The following is a 19,529-nucleotide window of genomic DNA, read 5'->3' as shown; positions in this document are numbered from 1 at the left end:
AGGAATAGCGTTGAGTTTGACGTTTTATACAGTAGCCCAACAAAGCCTTTGTTTTTGTTTTGAAAACATGCAAATTGAAACATGGGGGTCGTTTGGCTTGTTTTGTTAGCCTGCGTTTCCCCCTTCCCGTCCCAGTGTCTAAGGGGCTCGTTAATCAACGTTATGGAGGATGACATGCTAGCCTGCAGCGGCAACGTTATACTACGCACCATGGACGCGATTCCCAAAACTAGAACTGCAGGCATCTTATTCCTTAATGCAAAAAGCTAAACAAAGCGAAGCAGCCCTACTTCACTACTTCAAGTAAAGTCAGATGGAGAACAGATAAGGGATCTGAACAAGCTGACACATCAAACATGTTCAGACGTTTTGGCCAGCCTGTTTGCAGCTCATCAGTTAGAACTCATTGTGGGCTAATCTTAAATTAACCAACTAATAAAACATTAAAGTTGATTTCTGATCTTATTATTTCTTTTGACTGTTTAAAGGTATTTGTGTCATTCAAAAGTGGGCTCTAAACATCGCAATTATACGTTTCTGGTAATTAGGTAAAAAACTTTAAGGCTAATTCTAATTTAAAGGTCATAGCTACAAATCTTCCCTAACACAATAAATCACAGAACACCTAGAGAGATGCAGAATAACAGTTTCAATTTTTCTCAGTTGGTCCAACCAACAGCACCTCATGAGACGAAATTCTGAAACAGCCAAAACAACTCAATAAGATGTTATAAATTAGTGGTCCGTTCTAGGTAGCAAGCAGGTTCTTGTCCAATTAGGTACCGATCCGTTTCCATTTAAAAAATCCCATTCCATCTCAGATGTGCTGAACAGAACCAACGGCTCACCAAGTCACACTGACTGCGTACCAGTCTCCGACTAGACAGGATGAGCAGATCTGTGCAGATGATTTTCACTTCCGTCTCAGTCCCATAAAAATGTAAATTTCTCACATCTGGATTATAAAGTTATAAAAATATATGACTAAAAAAAGCAATGGCGTAGCTATAAAGCAAAGCCAAACTTTATGAATCGGTGCAGCATCTCCCAAACTGGAACAGATAAAGAATTTGTGTAGGAGACAGATCCGTTACCATGAATACGGTCAAATTATTTCTGGTCCAAAGGACCGGAACTGAGTCCAATAATCCATATCCAGCATTCCAGAGGACTGTCCACCCAGCATCATCTGTTACCGGGCAGAAATCTGTTTGGACTACTTTGTTCTTAAATCTCTGAACTGAAGGAGCCAATGAAACATTGGGACCCAGTGAAGCTAAAAGCTCCTGAACCAGCTGATCCGTTCTCCTTCCTGTGACCCAGACTGCAGTTGACCAGATCCAGTTCCGCTTCAGGTTCTATAGAACTGGTTTCTCTCCCAGCACCCCTTTGGAGAGATCCATTTTGCTCAATAGAGTTAGTTGGAAATGCTCCTCTAACTTTACCAAGATGTTTTAAAGGAGTTAAGCCTACTGTTGAGCTACTGAGAATAATGATCTGGAATAAAGCTGATGCACCCAACCACCATTAGTTGCCTTAAAATATTGATTGTCCACTCATGTTTCTTAGTTTGCAGGTTCTGTGACATTTATTCTTCCCTTTGCTTGCATTTAACAATCAAGAAAATGCAGCCAAACTACTGCGGAACAAAAACTCTTTGCCCCTCTGGGCCAAAACACCCAATATCAGTGAAGTCTTCCCCTTTATAGATTTACCTTGGTAATTCTATCAAAACAAAGTAAATTACTTTCATCTTTCGGCTCCTATATGTTTAATATAACAGATCAATAGAGCCAGGATGTTAGAAGGAATTCATTTTATGTTGCATGAAAACAATGTTATTCTAAATAAGAGAAAAGATGTTAGAACCTGGGTCGATTCTGTTAGAATCAGTGATCTGCAGAATCAGAAAAGCCCTGTTAGCAGAACCTGCTGTTAAACGGCCCTGTGCTGGATCAGCAGCTCCTTTCCAATCTGATCAGAACCATCAGAACCAGCAGCCTGCAGGGGGAGCTGGATCCTTTTCTGATCTGGAAGTTTCCTCCGACTCAGCATCGTCCTACCCCCTCCCCTCTTTCACCCCATTTCTGTTGCCATGGCGCCGCAGCAGCATGACTCATCTAAAGCCTCCTGCCTCTGAGCTGCAGCCTGACGGGCCTGTCCGGATCCCGCCCAGTACAGACGGCCCTTTGATTGGATCAGAACGGAGTGCTGCTGCTTCTGTAGCTGGAAGATAACAACGAGGAGCCTCGGATCAACCAACAGGAAGTGAGTCTGCAGCTTCTCTGCTGCTCCTCGTTGTTCGGTAAATCTTCCCGATTCAGTCTGATCTCTCTGACTGGGTTCTGTTTCTGATCCAGAACCACCTTCTGAAATCTGACAGTCAGATTAGCTCTAAATGTTTCAAAATCAGACTGCTTGATTATTGAAAACATCCATAAATGTAAAAAAAAAATAAAAAAATAAAAAAAAAAAGAAAAAAAAAAGACTGAATAACCAAAAAAGTTCTGATGCGTTTCTGCTTTGGGTTCAGAACAAACAGCAAGCCCAGATACTGGGTGCTCCATTCAACAAGTTCTGGCCCACAGCTGATGCAGTAAAAACCTATTTTCAGTTTTTAAATGACATCATCACATGTAATGTTTCTGTTGCATTGATGACACGGGTCGTCACATCAGAACCTGGATGCAGGGTACAGGTCCAGGCAGGTCTTCTTCGTCCGCTTATCATCAGAACCTCGAAATAGCAGATCCAACTAGGGATGCACGATATAATCGGCCCCCTATCGGTATCGGCCTGTATCGGCCGTAAAACTGAATATCGGACATCGGCCACCTCACCGATATTTAACCCGATATTTGATCAGCTTCTGAGTTTCTAAAGTCTAAAAAAAAAAAAATACTACTCCTCCTTCTTCCTCAAAAACTTATTTTTTACAGACTTAAAAACTTCTAAAGATGAAGGAAAAAATATTGATACATTAAAATATCACAATATCGTCATATGCTGATATATTGCCATTTAAAAACACCATATCAATCTCTTTTACTAATGAAATATTGCTATATGTCATTGTTATGCTACGAAATCCCCCAAAAATTCACGAAATTTTGCCATATTTTTATACGTAGATATATTGACGCGGTATCGATCTATTTTACTAACAAAATCTCACAAGCATTTGCAAAATATCACGAGAGTTTGTAACAGAATGATGAAATTTCAAGATATTTTTAAAGTAAAATAGATCGATACCGCGTTTTTAAAAATCAATTTGATATCAGCATATGAAAATATATTTGAGTATATTATTTTTCAAAGTGTCAGAAATGGATAACAAAACTGCTATTTTCAATGACTACTTATTTTTGTCCAGCTTTAACATCGGTATCGATATCGGTTATCGGCTACATGAGTTTTAAAATATCGGCATATCGGATATCGGCCAAAATCCCAATATCGTGCATCCCTAGATCCAACAGAACCAACTGTTGATAAGAAATTCCTTCTCCTTCCTTCTCCGCATCCTGACTGGTTCTGCTGGATTCCTTAGGTTTTTTCAGAACTTCTGACAAAGGAATATTTTTTACTACAAGTCTTAAGATCATCCAGCTTAACTTCTGACTGAAAGAAATTTGGGTCTCCTCTGATATCAAGAGGTTCCAAAAGATTTTGAAGGTTCTGTCTGGAGAGAGACTTATGACCCGGTTCCTGATCCACAACTGATTCTAGATCTATGTGACAGACAGAACCGTTCAGAGCCCACTATAACACCTTTTCAACCCGGACAGTTTGGGGCCAACGGTCTGGACTCCGTCCTTTCTTGGCCACTGCCTGGATCGGATGACCTGAGCTATTGACCTGGACCAAACAGTGTTACTGAGCAAAACCTCAAATAGATTACACTAAAATCCAGTATTTTGACTTTCCAGTTAAAAACTGGATCAGGAAAAAGGTGATCCAATAAACACCTTAACAACCAAAGGTCTCTGTCCTTAAACTACTCAAAAAGGTTCTAAAAGAACCGGAACAATTTGGAGCTTAACCCACTCCATCATAATGAAAATAACAAGTTCAGGTTCTTCGTCTCATTTTAAATCCTGTTTTTTCCTGAAATTTTAAATCAACCTTATTTAAATCCCATATCTAAGAGGTTTCTAGAATTTCCTGCTTTCATCTGCAGAATGTTGCAAAATTAGAAATATCTTATCCAGGGGTGATGCTGAGAAACTAGACAATGTATTTTGTTATTTTAAGGATGGACTATTGTAATTCTTTACTATCAGGAAGTCCACAAACTGTAGTGAAAAGCCTTCAGCTGATCCACAATGCTGCAGCCAGAGTTCTGATGAAAATTAAAAAGAGAGATCATATCTCTCCTATCCTGGCTTCTCTTCATTGGCTTCCTGTTAAATCCAGAATAGAATTTAACATCCTCCTTCTCACATATAAGGCCGTAAATAACCAAGCTCCAACTTACATCAGAGATCTGATTGTTCCTTATGTTCCTAACAGAGCACTTTGCTCTCAATCTGCAGGTTTACTAGTGGTTCCTAGAATTTCTAAAAGTAGAATGGGAGGCAGATCTTTTAGTTATCAGGCTCCTCTCCTGTGGAACCAACTACCAGTTTTAGTCCGTTAGGCAGACACCCTGTCTACTTTTAAGGCTAGGCTTAAAACTTTCCTTTTTAATGAAGCTTATAGTCAGGGTGGCTCAGGTTATCCTGAGCTATCTCTATAGTTATGCTGCTATAGGCTTAGACTGCTGGAGGACATAGGGACAACTTCATTCTACTTCTATCCTCCAATGTTGCCTTGTTTTTTTAGTTCAACTTCTGATTTTATGTTCTTTAATTCTTCACATTAGCTTCACCTGACCTGTGATATCACCCTGAGGGGAGGAATCAGCTGAGTTGCTGTTTTTCTTTTCTTCCAGCATTTCGTCCTTTTTATTAGACCTCGGTGTCTCTGCTGTTGTGCGAGTCATGGCAAGTGTTCTGCTCATACTGAGCCCAATTCTGGTGGAGTTTTTGTTTCCTTTTTCTTAAAGGGGAGCATTTCCTCTCCACTCTCGCTACATGCATAAGGGATTGCTGGAAAGTCAACAGAAGTGTGAGAACAAATTTTTACCATCTCTACATGCTCATCCAGGAGGAGTAAATCTTGCAAAGTCAATGACTGCATGTAATGAGGTGAGTTTCCTTAAAAAAAACTTTTTTTCTAGAACCTATTGAGTTTTTATGGCAGGAATGTAAAGGTAATCAGATTATAAACTACTTCATTTTACAGAGAAATAAATAAGATCCAGAAGATGATGTTCTAGATGTCCAGAGGTTGAAGAGATTCTAGTTAGCCTACAAATCATCTGATGGGTCCAGCTGGGAAGTTTCATTAAACCTCTGATTTAATTAACTTTTTCCACTAAGTATAAATTCAGTTTGTTCTGAACTTTGTGAATTTTACTCCTAAAAAAGTCTGGAATAGTTTTTATCCAGGTCTGGAAAACAGGAGGATCCTTTCAGCAAAGCAGTCCTAATTTTCAGGAACCAGTCTGATTGGTTTTCAAAATAAAAGCTCATCCAGACCCCGGGCTAGAACCAGTTGGCTGAGGGGAGGCCGAGCCAGAGTCCAAGGGGTTAGAGGGACAGATTGATAATGTCCTCTCTGCAGGGGACAACCAGGTCCAGAACAACCAAGGAAAGGGATGGCTGTGATGAAGGAGGGGCCCTAATATTTCACATCTCAGAAGGTTGGTCAAGTAAGTCCATGGAAATAATTTACCCTGAAGGTTCTAAATAAAACATTTTGGTTCCTAAACACTTTAATTATGGTATGAGACCAGTTCCAATCACAGACCAGCAACCCGGCTGAAATACTGACAGATGCCATGGATAAAGACAGATGATTTGGATATAGTTTTTAATTCCACTGAATGAATGAAAACAATCTCATTAGTGTTTTGTTCAAAATGAACAAAACCAAGTAGAACATGCTCCCTTTTCAACCATCTGGACCGAAACTACTGGACAAATGCTTCCAGATTCTTCAGAACTCCAGAAAAGCTCTCGGTCCATTTGTTGGGAAATCTGAACTTTACTTAAGAAGTGATGATCTAAACTAGGGATGCATGATATTGGGATTTTGGCCGATATCCGATATTTTAAAACTCATGTAGCCGATAACCGATATCAATACCGATGTTAAAGCTGGACAAAAATTAGTAGTCATTGAAAATAGCAGTTTTGTTATCCATTTCTGACACTTTGAAAAATAATATACTCAAATATATTTTCATATGCTGATATCAAATAGATTTTTAAAAACGCGGTATCGATCTATTTTACTTTCAAAATCTCGTGAAATTTCATCGTTCTGTTACAAACTCTCGTGATATTTTGCAAATTTTTGTGAGATTTTGTTAGTAAAAATAGATCGATACCGCGTCAATATATCAACATATAAAAATATGGCAAAATTTCGTGAATTTTTGGGGGATTTCGTAGCATAACGATGACATATAGCAATATTTCATTAGTAAAAGAGATTGATATGGTGTTTTTAAATGGCAATATATCAGCATATGAAGATATTGTGATATTTTAATGTATCAATATTTTTTCCCTTGTCTTTAGAAGTTTTTAAGTCTGTAAAAAAGAAGTTTTTGAGGAAGAAGAAGAAGTAGTATTTATTTTATTTTTTTTTTTAGACTTTAGAAACTCAGAAGCTGATCAAATATCGGGTTAAATATCGGTGGGGTGGCCGATGTCCGATATTCAGTTTTAAGGCCGATACCGATAGGGGGCCGATTATATCGTGCATCCCTAATCTAAACTCTATCTGGGTCAGATATTAAACTTGTTTTGGTCTAGTTAATATTTTGTCTGTCCTTTTAATTTCTTATCAGTCAATAGTTTCATTGACTAACCCTAACAAATCATTTTTTAGGACCTTATAGCAGTGATGGTGATTTTCCTGCTTCAGCAACTTTAATTTATTAATTCAGTTGGTTAAATTTGTTCTTTAGTAGTTAGCTTTAAATATTCTAGTGTTTATAAATTGATATATGTTTACTATGCTGTATTTTTTCCCCTCAGAAACAGCTAAAGCTCAACAGAGTAACATTGTTCAGGTAAAACCAACTAATTAGACAATTATTCATCATAAACCCTCCACACTTGCAAGTTGCAGATAAGATTTAGATTTAATCAAATTAGGATTTGCCAGGAGATGTGATGCTTTTCATTATCATATGAGTTACATGAAGTTGAAATAAACCACTTCAGTGTATTTGTCTTTTATACATAAATATCCCCATTTAAGAAAAGTTTCCTTTTTATATTATTTTTTGCCTAATATTTATCAAGAAACTCTTTGATCGATAACCCTTTTTTTTTTTTAAGTGGACATATTACTGTTCATTTCCTTTCTTCCTGTTAAACTGCCAACCTGTACATCACTTTTAGATGTATTTGGTTCAACACACTTCAATCCTGTAATTAGATGATTGAGAGGACTCTGGAGGAACTGACTGCATGCTGAGGAGGTAAATCAGTCATTTGATTCAGGTGTGTTGAACCAATGATGGATGTAAAAGTTGCAGGATACCGGAGGTCACTCCAGTGCAGGCCTAATGGAAACAGAGAACATATCTGAAAGGCAGCAGCAGCATGTTGTGACCTGTTGCAGTGTCCATGGGACAGGCTGCAAATCCATGAACATAGGTCACCCTGATGGTTCTGAATAAAACATGATCCACATTTTGGTTTCTTGAATAATTTAATCAACTAATTAACAAAACACCAGACTGCCACTCCTAAACACTTTAATTCTGGTATGAGTCCTGTTCCAATCACAGACCAGCGACCAGGTGGAAATGCTGTCAGACTTTTTCAGCATCAGGACCTTCAGGGTTTGGATAAAGTTCTTAATTCCACTGAATGAATGAAAACAATCTCAGTGTTTGGTTCTGAATTAATAAAACCTAGTTGAACGTGCTGCCTTTTCAACCATCTGGACCGAAACTACTGGACAAGTGCTTCCAGATTCTTCAGAACTCCAGAAAATCTCTCTGGGTTCATGTTGGAGCGGCTGTGGTAGAGGTGCATCTGATAACTGGGCCTATGCTTTACGGTTCTGCAGGAATAAATTGGGCTTTCTGCTTTTCTTACTGCAGATTAATTAATCTTGGAACTCAAATTTCGGTTATTTTCCAGACCAGAATCCTCCTCTGAGGTCAGAACTTGTGGCTAGAAGTCGGAGCAGGTGGGACAGCAGGGGGGGGTTCTGATGAGAAGGCATCTGGGGGGTCAGTCCAATTCAAACCCAGTTCTGGAACTTGGAGGCTGTGGAACCAGAGATTCTGTGCTTCGGAGGGGAATCAAAGTGATTCAGAGAATCAGAACCCCTCACATCATCATCATCATCATCATCATCATCACTTAGTTCGATGATAAGGATTTTATATGTGGTGATCCTCTCTCTCTCCAGTGTTGGATCAGGATCAAAAAGATTCAATCAGGCCCAGACGTCGGTTCCGAACCCGATCCTGGATTCAGTTTCAGGCCATTTTGGAAAATGTTCTGCCCGTAGCATCAGGCTGATCCTGGAGCAGCTCTTTGACTCACTGACCTGATTTCTGGCGTCGTTCCTGCGGTAACTCCAGCAGGCCGTGCGGGGCCGCTGCACCTGCGGCTAGGCCCGAACCGAACCGGCCGTCTGCCGGCCTAACTAAGCCGCAGAGACCCACACGCATCCCGCGCATCAACAACCTGCTCGGATCTGCTCCATCACGGATGCGGATAGACAGGTGCGCGCCGTGCGCGTGCACAGCGCACACATTATATAACACCCCCCCCTCCCCCGGTCAGGATGGATGCTGTCCGGGTGAAGCGGGGCTGACAGGCCGCCCAGGACGCTGCAGCAGCGGCCTGTCAGCCGCCGCTCCGACCCGCTGAGCGGATCAACCAGAACCGCCCCACAAAGCCAATCATTAAGAATTAGAACAAAGCCGGTACCTGAACATCCGAAGCCGAACCAACACCTTCCCCTCCGCTCTACGACCAGCCGTTAAATGAGCAAATCCTCAGAAAAGCCGCTCCTTCCGAACTGCGAGGCGCTGCAGGGCCGCCATCCCGCTAAAGTGCCGCTTCAGGCCGCCAAAAGCTCCTAACACCTACTGGGGGGGACGTCGTCCTGCAGCCGGGCCGAGAGTCTACTGCGAACCGCTACTCCTCCGCCGGCTGTCGGAGGCAAAATGGAGGAGGAGCGGTCCGAGTCCGACAGTGAGACACAGCCGCCACTAGAGGGCAGCAACAGCTGACCTTCAAGCTGCGTCTCACCCTGAAGTTATAAACAATAGTCAACGCAGAAGAAGAGCGGCCTTAAATTAGAGTCAGATCATAAACATATAGAAAATTATTCCTGAGATTATTTCTGATCTTGTTTCTGATAAAATCTTGTAAACATTTCATCAAGTCTTGACAGGAAACAAGCAAACAAATCCAGAGTTTCATAATAAAAGACTCCATGTTCAACTAAACCTATAAAAATAAAGCTTATTATTTATTTAAAACAGCTTTTAGAGTAATTAGGGACACTATAAAGCAGCATAGCAACAACTGAATACAATTGATAAAAATCTAATACGATCATCATGAGTAAAGAATAAACTTTAAAATTCTAATAAGTCAACTAATTAATTATCTGGTATGTCACTCTGTTTGTTGCTTTGTGGAAAGAAGGTCCTAATCTCTCTAAATGCGTGTATGAACATCTAATGCAACACTGATAATCCAAAAATGCTGAAGATGACCAAAACTAGGTACATTTCAAGTTCATATTTTACAATATACTAAGTATATATACTTAGTATATTGTAAAATATGAACTTGAAATGTGTATATATACTTAGTATATTGTAAAATATGAACTTGATTTAGTCCAAAATAGTCCAAAAAAGTACATACTTTGTGAACCTATAAGTTCACAAAGTATGTACTTTTTTGGACTATTTTGGCCCAATTCAATTATACTTTCACATATCCTTAAAGTAGACTTTTAGGTATAATTTTAGTTTCATAACAAATCAGTGTACTTATTGTTTATAAAAGTATACTTTGAAGTTAACTGAAATTAAATGTTTAGTTTACAGGATAGTATACTTTTGCTCTGATGAAATAATCTTGATATATTTGGCAGACTAATTTAAGTACACTTCGAAATGTACAAATGTACAAATGTGCTTAAAGTACACTTGAAAGTTTATTACAAATAAATTAAACGTATACCTGGAAAACTTATGATGGCATACTTCGCCAATGAAGTCCTAGGAAATAGACTTTTTTGAAATTTTTCGACATTGTTTTTTTTTCTGAAAGAACAAAACCAAGTTTAACAGGCTGCCTTTTCAACCATCTGGACCGAAACTACTGGACAAATGCTTCCAGATTCTACAGAGCCCCAGAAAATCTCTCTGGGTTCATGTTGGACCCATGCTTTACTAGTCTGGTCTGGATGGTTCTGCCGGAATAAATTGGGTTTTCTACTTTTCTTACTGCAGACTAATAAATCATGAAACTCAAAATTCAGGTACTTTCCTGACCAGACCCCCCCCCTCAGATGTTCTATTTTTGTGAATTTGAACAAGCCCCAGCCTCACGGAATTCATTAAATAATGGATGCACAATTTAATTGGGCTCAACAGGCTTTTTTCATCTTTTTTTTTCTCTCTATGCTCAGGGTGACAAATACCTGGTAGCCCATTAGTGAGGACTGATGCTGGCTGGACCAATCACGGCAGCCAATGCACCCTCCCTCTTGGGTCACAGCTGTCAGTAAATCAATGAACATAGACAGAGGAGAACGGGGAAAATAATAGAAAGAAGAAATAAATAAAAAGATGGCGTAAAAAAAATGAAGGGATAAAAACAGAGAAGCCCTTCAAGCTGATGCTACTAAATACATAAAGCTAACCCTGATGTTTGCTGGCAGTTCTAGTGGAGTCTCCAGGTGTTTATGGGAGAGAGACACGGTCTATTTGTAGGGAAATCTGAACTGAACTTAACAAGTGATGAACTAAACTCTATCTGGGTCGGATATTAAACATGTTTTGGTCTATTTTAATTTTGCTGTGCTTTTAATCTCTTATCAGTCAATAGTTCCATGTAGGCCTAACCCAAACAATTCCAAAAAAATAAAATCCATGGGATTTTGTTTCCAAGTTTGAAGACGTTTCGCTTCCCATCCAGGAAGCTTTTTCTATTCAAAATGTCAGGAATAGTGTTGAGTTTGAGGTTTTATACAGAAGCCCAACAAAGCCTTGTTTTTGTTTTGCAAACATGCAAATTAAAAACAGACAAAGGGGTCCAACCCTTTGGATTGGGGGTCTTTTGGCTTCTTTTGTTTGACTACAATATCCCATACCCATCTAAGTGTCTGAACATGTGAACAGTCTGGTCCTCAAAAAAAACTTGAGGACCAGAATGTTCACATTTTGGATTAGAAAAATAAGTGGTTTGAGAGGGGCGTGAAGGAAGCCATGTATGTTAAGAAAGAAAAAACAACTTAAACAGAGGGGGTGGATTCAATTCTCTTTAACAAGACACTTAGATGGGTATGGGATTTTACAGTCTAACAAAAGAAGCTAAACAATCCCCATTCTAAAGGGGTGGTCCCCTTCATCTGTTCCAATTTGCATATTTTCAAAACAACAAGACTTTGTTGGGCTACTGTATAAAACCTAGAACTCAACGCTATTCCTGACATTTTAAATTGAAAAGGCTTCCTGCATGGGAAGTGAAACGTCTTCATCCAGTGGATTGTTTTTCATTTTGTTGGAATGACTATGACCTGGATGACTGAGAACCTTCCTCAGCAATACCTTAATAATTCCTTTTTTATTAACTTACACCAGGGATGGTGATCTTCCTGCCTCAGTAACTTTTTTTTTTAAATTAATTCAGTTGGTTAAATTTGGTCTTTAATATTTAGGTTTAAATATTCTAGTTTTATAAATTGATATATGTTCACTATGTTGTATAAACAGCTGAAGCTCAGCACAGTAAAAATGTTTAGGTAAGGCCAGCTGATTAGACAATTATTTATATACCTTCTCTACACTTGTGTATTTGTCTTTTATACACAAGTGTCCCCATTTTAGAACATTTTCTTTTTATCTTGTTTTCCAAACATTCATCAAGAAATCCTTGTGATCAATATTTTTTTTTATTTTTAAAATAGGTAATTTCCATCCTTCCTTCTTCTGGTTGAACTGGTTCAACTGCCAACCTGTATATTCTCTCCTCCAGTGCAGACCTAACTTAAACAGAGAACCTGCCTGAAAGGCAGCAGCAGCATGTTGAGACCTGTTGCAGTGTCCATGGGAGAGACTGCAGGTACAGAGCTAAAGTGACAGCGAAAATACATGATTCTGTCAGGTTGGGTGGAGGCTTTCAGGACCCAAATGCAGAGATGAGTATGAAGAGATTAGATTTGCTAATTTAATTAAGGACTAAAACTGAGGCAAAAACCTGGAAAAATGCAAAAATACTGACAACCCCAAAAAATTTAATAAATGTCAGGGAAAATACACATGTGGAGCAGGGGTCGAGGAAGCAACAAAACAACAAGAAACAAGCAAACAGGAATTGCAGAGTTGGTGTATATATGTGGATGTAATATTTTGAACGTGTGACTCTGAATAGACGCAAAAACTGAGACAGTTGGAATATGAGAAAAAGTTTATTGAAATAATGGAAATGAACAAGATTAGATTTCGGCTGGTCGGGGGTCTGGTGAGCTCTGCTGGGAAAGATGGGGAGGATGGTGAATAAACTGAGCTTTGGGATTTTTGAGAATTTGGTTTGGACGGTGAACTCGGTGAGGTGGCGGCTTGGGCTTGGTCTGGGGGAAGAAGGGCTGTTTAGCGGTCTGGGTTGTTGGTGCAGATCCATTTTCTCTGTGTTGTTTTGTTGGAGGGTGGACAGGCAGGCGAGCGCAGGCAGGAGGGCTGACACATGGATCAGGGGTTCTTCTCTGGAAAGAGAACGTTCCAGGTGTCTCAGATTCTGATCCCAGGCGTGGGTTTCCAGTTCTTTAACTGGATGGCTTTCTGGAAGGAAATCACAAGGTTAGGTTAAGGTCTCACAGAAAACAGGGCTTTCAAAGAGTAGGTCTGTACCACGCTGATGCATAAACGAACTGACGCCCTCCTCCTGGTTTCAGCTCCTTATGAAGGCTGGTAATTAGCTCTGATGGAACGGACCTGCCCGTCCAGCCCTGCAGAGAGGAGGGTGAAAGAAAACACAGACCTGCACCTAGACCACAGAGTAATGACAGTGGAACAGAACAAATGATGGGCTAATGAGCTGATATGGAGCAGGTGTTGATAGAACTAACTAGAAGGGAGCCAAGGGGAAAGGAACAGGCACAAGGGGGCAACAGAGAGTAACTCGGGAAATGCCAAACTGACAAAAGATACAGAATAACAAAGAAACTAAAAATAAACTAAAACAGAAGGCAGAACCCTGACAGATTTATCAAACAGTCTCAAATGAAACAATGAGAAATTAAACTGTAAAAAAAATTAATAAATAAAGTAAACATTGTAAAATAAAACATTGAAAAACTAAACACTTTAAAAGGCATCCAACAAAGATGTCTGAGCTGTTCAATCCTTTACCAGATGACCAATCAAGCTCCTCACCCTATCTCTAAGGGAGAGCCCATCCACCCTGCAGAGAAAACTAATTTCAGCTGCTTGTATCAGGGTCTCCTTCTTTGTGTCATGATCCAGATTTCTTAACCATAGGTGAGGGTAGGAATATAGACCGACTGGTAAATTGAGAGCTTTAACTCTTTACCTCAGCCCTTTCTTCATCTTTGAAAAATACATTGAAAAATCAAAAGATGAAAAGTTAAACTGTGAAAAACTGAAAAATAAAACCTCCATCCATCCATCCATCCATCCATCCATCCATCCATCCATCCATCCATCCATCCATCCATCCATCCATCCATCCATCCATCCATCCATCCATCCATCCATCCTCTTACACTTATCTGTCTCCAACAGTAAATACTGGACTGGTCACCAGTTCAACTAGCATGATGTAGTCCGACTCAATTCTAGTCAGAATATAAGTCTGATACTGCTCTATAGAGCTGTGATTATGGGGCGTGTTTCGAACGAACCAGGAAAAAAAATGCCTCTACACTCAATTGGATAGACCTACAACCAATAAGAGCAACGGAGTGCGTGACGTATGTTAAGCGACCAAGGGAGCCAGCTGATAAATTAAACTTTTGCCGAATCCCATAGGAAGGACGCCAAAAACATCTTTCTTTTCAACAAATGCCTTGATCGCGTTTCTCTGTTCCTCTTTTAAAATTAAATTGCTGTCGATATCTTCTAGAACAGACCTAATAGCAGAATCTACTCACCTCAACTCTCCAGCGGCAGCCATTGTTGTTGTCACCCAAGCGTGCTTTGGTGACGTGGTTGATTACGTTACTGTTGATCATCTGTCCATCATCGTATAAAGCCCGCCCTGACAATTTGATTGGCCCATCAGATATTGTGCGAGCATACTCCCGCTACTATTGAGCAATGCCAGACCGAACTTCCCGACCTCAAACCTTGTGGGCAGGACTAAGTTCGGAATGGCACCCAGGCTACAGTTCAACCAGGTTAGCAGCGTAACCTGTTTCAGAATCTCGGGGCTGCAACAACCTGATCACCCCACCGTTTAAACTTTGACCTTGGGACTTCTAAAATTAGCTGATCTGAAGATCTGAAGATCACAATGATCGGTTGTGCTCCCGCAAAGTAAAAATTTCGGACAAATACTCTGGGGCGAGTCCATTTAAAGCTTTAAAAACAAACAAAATCTTAAAATCTATTCTAAAACAAACCGTGAGCCAATGAAGGGTGTGGAGAACGGGAATGATGTGTGCACGTCCGGATTTATTTGTTAAAAAGTGAGTGGCAGCATTTTCACAAGTTGAAGGCGTGAGATGGATGTCTGATTTAGACCAACAAAAAGAGCATTACAGTAGTCCAGCCTTGAACTGATAAAAGCTTGAAAGGGCTTTTCTAGGTTGTGCCTGCTCAGAAAAGGTTTAACTTTAGCCAGCAGCCGTAGCTGGCAAAAGCTCATTTTAACAACATTACTGATTTGCTTATCAAATTGCATGCTTCATTCAAAAGTAATACGTTTTTGACAGCTGATCTAGTGTAACATGCCACACCTCCCAAACTCAAAGCTGGACCATTCTGCATGCCTGGAGTACTGAAAATAATACATTCTGTTTACTTTCATTCAAATTAAGAAAACTGTCTTAAAGCAACTTAAAATTCGTAATACAATCAAGCAGGGAGTTTAGTGCGACACTGTCATTTGCTTTCATAGGCAAATAGATTTGCAGAACATCTGCATAGCAATAAAATTATTGAAAAAGGTTGTGCTTCCCTATGATCGCCCCTATTGGGCTTAAAATGTCCTATATTAATAATTTAATCCAACCCAGGGTTTCACCCAACAACAATCAAAGCCTTTTCATAAACAGAACCTATATACAGGTGCTGGTCATAAAATTAGAATATCATGAAAAAGTAGATTGATTTCAGTAATTCCATTTAAAAAGTGAAACTTGTATATTATATTCATACATTACATACAAACTCATATATTTCAGATGTTTATTTTGTTTAATTTTGATGATTACAAATGACAACAAATGAAAATCTCAAATTCATCATATCAGAAAATTAGAATATTACTGAAGACCAATAAAAACAAAGGATTTATAGAAATGTTGGCCAACTGAAAAGTATGAACATGAAAAGTATGAGCATGTACAGCACTCAGTATTTAGTTGGGCCTCCTTTGGCCTGTATTACTGCAGCAATGCGGCGTGGCATGGAGTCGATCAGTCTGTGGCACTGCTCAGGTGTTATGATAGCCCAGGTTGCTCTAATAGTGGCTTTTAGCTCTTCTGAATTGTTGGGTCTGGTGTATTGCATCTTCTTCTTCACAATACCCCATAGATTTTCTATGGGGTTAAGGTCAGGAGAGTTTGCTGGCCAATTAAGAACAGGGATACCATGGTCCTTCAACCAGGTACTGGTAGCTTTGGCACTGTGTGCAGGTGCCAAGTCCTGTTGGAAAATGAAATCTGCATCTCCAAAAAGTTGGTCAGCTGCAGGAAGCATGAAGTGCTCTAAAACTTCCTGGTATGTGGCTGCGTTGACCCTGGACCTCAGAAAACACAATGGACCAACACCAGCAGATGACATGGCACCCCAAACCATCACTGACTGTGGAAACTTTACACTGGACTTCAAGCAACGTGGATGAAGTGCCTCTCTTCTTTTCCTCCAGACTCTGGGACCTTGATTTCCAAAGGAAATGCAAAATTTACTTTCATCAGAGAACATGACTTTGGACCACTCACCAGCAGTCCAGTCCTGTTTCTCTTTAGCCCAGGCAAGACGCTTCTGACGCTGTCTGTGGTTCAAGAGTGGCTTGACACAAGGAATGCGACAGCAGAAACCCATGTCTTTCATACGTCTGTGTGTGGTGGTTCTTGAAGCACTCACTCCAGCTGCAGTCCACTCTTTGTGAATCTCCCCCACATTTTTGAATGGGTTTTGTTTCACAATCCTCTCCAGGGTGCGGTTATCTCTCTTGCTTGTACACTTTTTTCGACCACATCTTTTCCTTCCCTTCGCCTCTCTATTAATGTGCTTGGACACTGAGCTCTGTGAACAGCCAGCCTCTTTAGCGATGACCTTTTGTGTCTTGCCCTCCTTGTGCAAGGTGTCGATGGTCGTCTTTTGGACAACTGTCAAGTCAGCAGTCTTCCCCATGATTGTGTAGCCTATAGAACTAGACTGAAAGACCATTTAAAGGCTTTTGCAGGTGGTTTGAGTTAATTAGCTGATTAGAGTGTGGCACCAGGGGCCATCAATTTTGAACCTTTTCACAATATTCTAATTTTCTGATATGATGAATTTGAGATTTTCATTTGTTGTCATTTGTAATCATCAAAATTAAACAAAATAAACATCTGAAATATATGAGTTTGTATGTAATGTATGAATATAATATACAAGTTTCACTTTTTAAATGGAATTACTGAAATCAATCTACTTTTTCATGATATTCTAATTTTATGACCAGCACCTGTACAAACCTCTTTTCTATGTCATGATCTTAGCGCTAATGATGGGCTTGATTGTTCATCCCATTCACCTGCCTAACTATACCCAGTTTCTCATTATCTCTGTCACCTGCTCCAGTCTCTATTTAAACTGCTTGCTCCCAGTCATCGGTGCCAGATTATTCAAGCCTTTGGTGAGAGTTCTTTAGCTTATTTGATTGTTTTCTGATTGCCTGATCCTGACCCATTCAGCCTTTGGACCTCTGAACCTGCCTGTTCCTGTTCTGATCTGTTTGCCTGACCTGTCTTTGGACTCCAGCTGGATTCTGCCAGTTGACCTACCCTGGAACTGCTTCCTGACACTGACCTAGATTTTCGTGTGGTACCTCTTTGTATCTCTGATCTTCTGGGCCGGACGCCTGTGAAACTCTTCAACACTGGCTTTGGCTTTGCCCTGTGAATTATCCTGCATCCCTTTATCTGCTCGGATCTGTTCTCCTGCAAGTTCTGCAGTCTTCAAGGCTTCAACGTCTGTGACTCGCTGAGCAGTGTTCGCATCTTGTCAGCAGCTGTTTGGCTGGAATCCACCTCTCTCTCTGGGCCCGGACTGACCTTAAGACAAGTTTAGTGACTCAAACGATCGTAATTAGGGATGCACGATATAATCGGCCCCCTATCGGTATCGGCCTTAAAACTGAATATCGGACATCGGCCACCCCACCGATATTTAACCCGATATTTGATCAGCTTCTTAGTTTCTAAAGTCAAAAAAAAAAAATACTACTTCTTCTTCTTCCTCAAAAACTTCTTTTTTACAGACTTAAAATCTTCTAAAGACGAGGGAAAAAATATTGATACATTAAAATATCACAATATCTTCATATGCTGATATATTGCCATTTAAAAACACCATATCAATCTCTTTTACTAATGAAATATTGCTATATGTCATCGTTATGCTACGAAATCCCCCAAAAATTCAAGAAATTTTGCCATATTTTTATATGTTGATATATTGACGCGGTATTGATCTATTTTACTAACAAAATCTCACAAGAATTTGCAAAATATCACGAGAGTTTGTAACAGAACAATGAAATTTCACAAGATTTTGAAAGTAAAATAGATCGATACCGCGTTTTTAAAAATCTATTTGATATCAGCATATGAAAATATATTTGAGTATATTATTTTTCAAAGTGTCAGAAATGGATAACAAAACTGCTATTTTCAATGACTACTTATTTTTTGTCCAGCTTTAACATCAGTATCAATATTGGTTATCGACTACATGAGTTTTAAAATATCGGCATATCGGATATCGGGCAAAATCCCAATATCGTGCATCCCTAATCGTAATCATCCTTCACCAAACTAACATGGTCATTAAATTGTGTTTTCTTCCTGAAGAGGTTCCTGCCCCAGACGCCCTAGCTGCTCACTGCAGATCCATCATTTTTAAATAAACAACCCTTTGAAATATCTTACTGTCTGTATGAATATTGGGTCCTCTGTTCAGATCCTTGACAATCTACAGTATTGGACATTATTATACCTTTTCAAACATCTTTTTAATTTTAAGATCCATTCCACTCTTGTTGATAAGTCATACAACTCATTCAACGAATGGAATGGAAACGAGAGATTCCAACGAACGTGCATCAACCTGTGCATTGCCTTTGGCTCTCTGAAACTGCCCAAGTCATTTGAGGGGGTGGGGAGAGTCATGGAGAGAATTATTTTCACCTAACCATTACGGGTTCATACCTAATCTAAACTCAATTCACAACTTAGGCCTAAACATGACCCATAAACAATTATTAACACTAATTCCCCATTTTTGGTCCAGGTATGGGGCTCCACAAGGAGTAAAGAGTCCCGTGCCATTTTCCCTGAAAATGGGCCCCACAATATATTAAAAACAAGAGCACACACACATCTAAGGACAATTTAGGGACAACAATTAACCTAACAGTCCTGTTTGTGATGTGTGGGAAGAAGCCGGAGAACCAGGAGAAAACCCATGCATGAGGAAACACATCCAAATTCCATGCAGACCTCAGGCCAATAATCAAATCCAGGACCTTCTTGTTCTAACAGTGCTTCAAACTGCAGATGTAGGTAAAATATCCGACCTTTAAAAAAATGAAATATTGAAATATAAACAAATTATAGAATAAACTGTGAAAAATTAAAGAGTAAAACATTTTCCAATCAAGCTTTGAAAATTCAAACTGTTGGGAGCTGGAGAAATTCCACCTTTCTCCAGCAGAGTCCGCCGTGGATCCTCTGAGGGAGCCTCCTGCACAGCTGCAGCTCATCTAGATCATCAGAGGATCCACTACTTAAGCTGTCTTCAGACCTTGCCT

The 19,529-nt window shown here is 39.8% G+C and overlaps 1 protein-coding gene across 1 annotated transcript in view; it reads right to left on the bottom strand.

The window, feature by feature from the left end:
• Nucleotides 1–7,549, bottom strand: part of LOC119785495 (CSC1-like protein 2) — a 29,898-nt gene extending 22,349 nt beyond the window's left edge. Inside the window, exon 1 of the mRNA XM_038288200.1 lies at nt 7,484–7,549. Coding sequence (XP_038144128.1) covers nt 7,484–7,534 — 51 coding nt within the window. The 5' untranslated portion in view covers nt 7,535–7,549. The remainder of the gene's footprint in view (nt 1–7,483) is intronic.
• Between the last annotated feature and the right edge of the window lie 11,980 nt (nt 7,550–19,529).

This window comes from Cyprinodon tularosa, unplaced genomic scaffold (genome assembly GCF_016077235.1).
Source record: "Cyprinodon tularosa strain WSP-4 unplaced genomic scaffold, ASM1607723v1 ctg25, whole genome shotgun sequence".
NCBI lineage: Eukaryota > Metazoa > Chordata > Actinopteri > Cyprinodontiformes > Cyprinodontidae > Cyprinodon > Cyprinodon tularosa.
The sequence above is the reverse complement of the archived record's forward strand: the minus strand, read 5'-3'. Positions and strand labels throughout refer to the sequence as shown.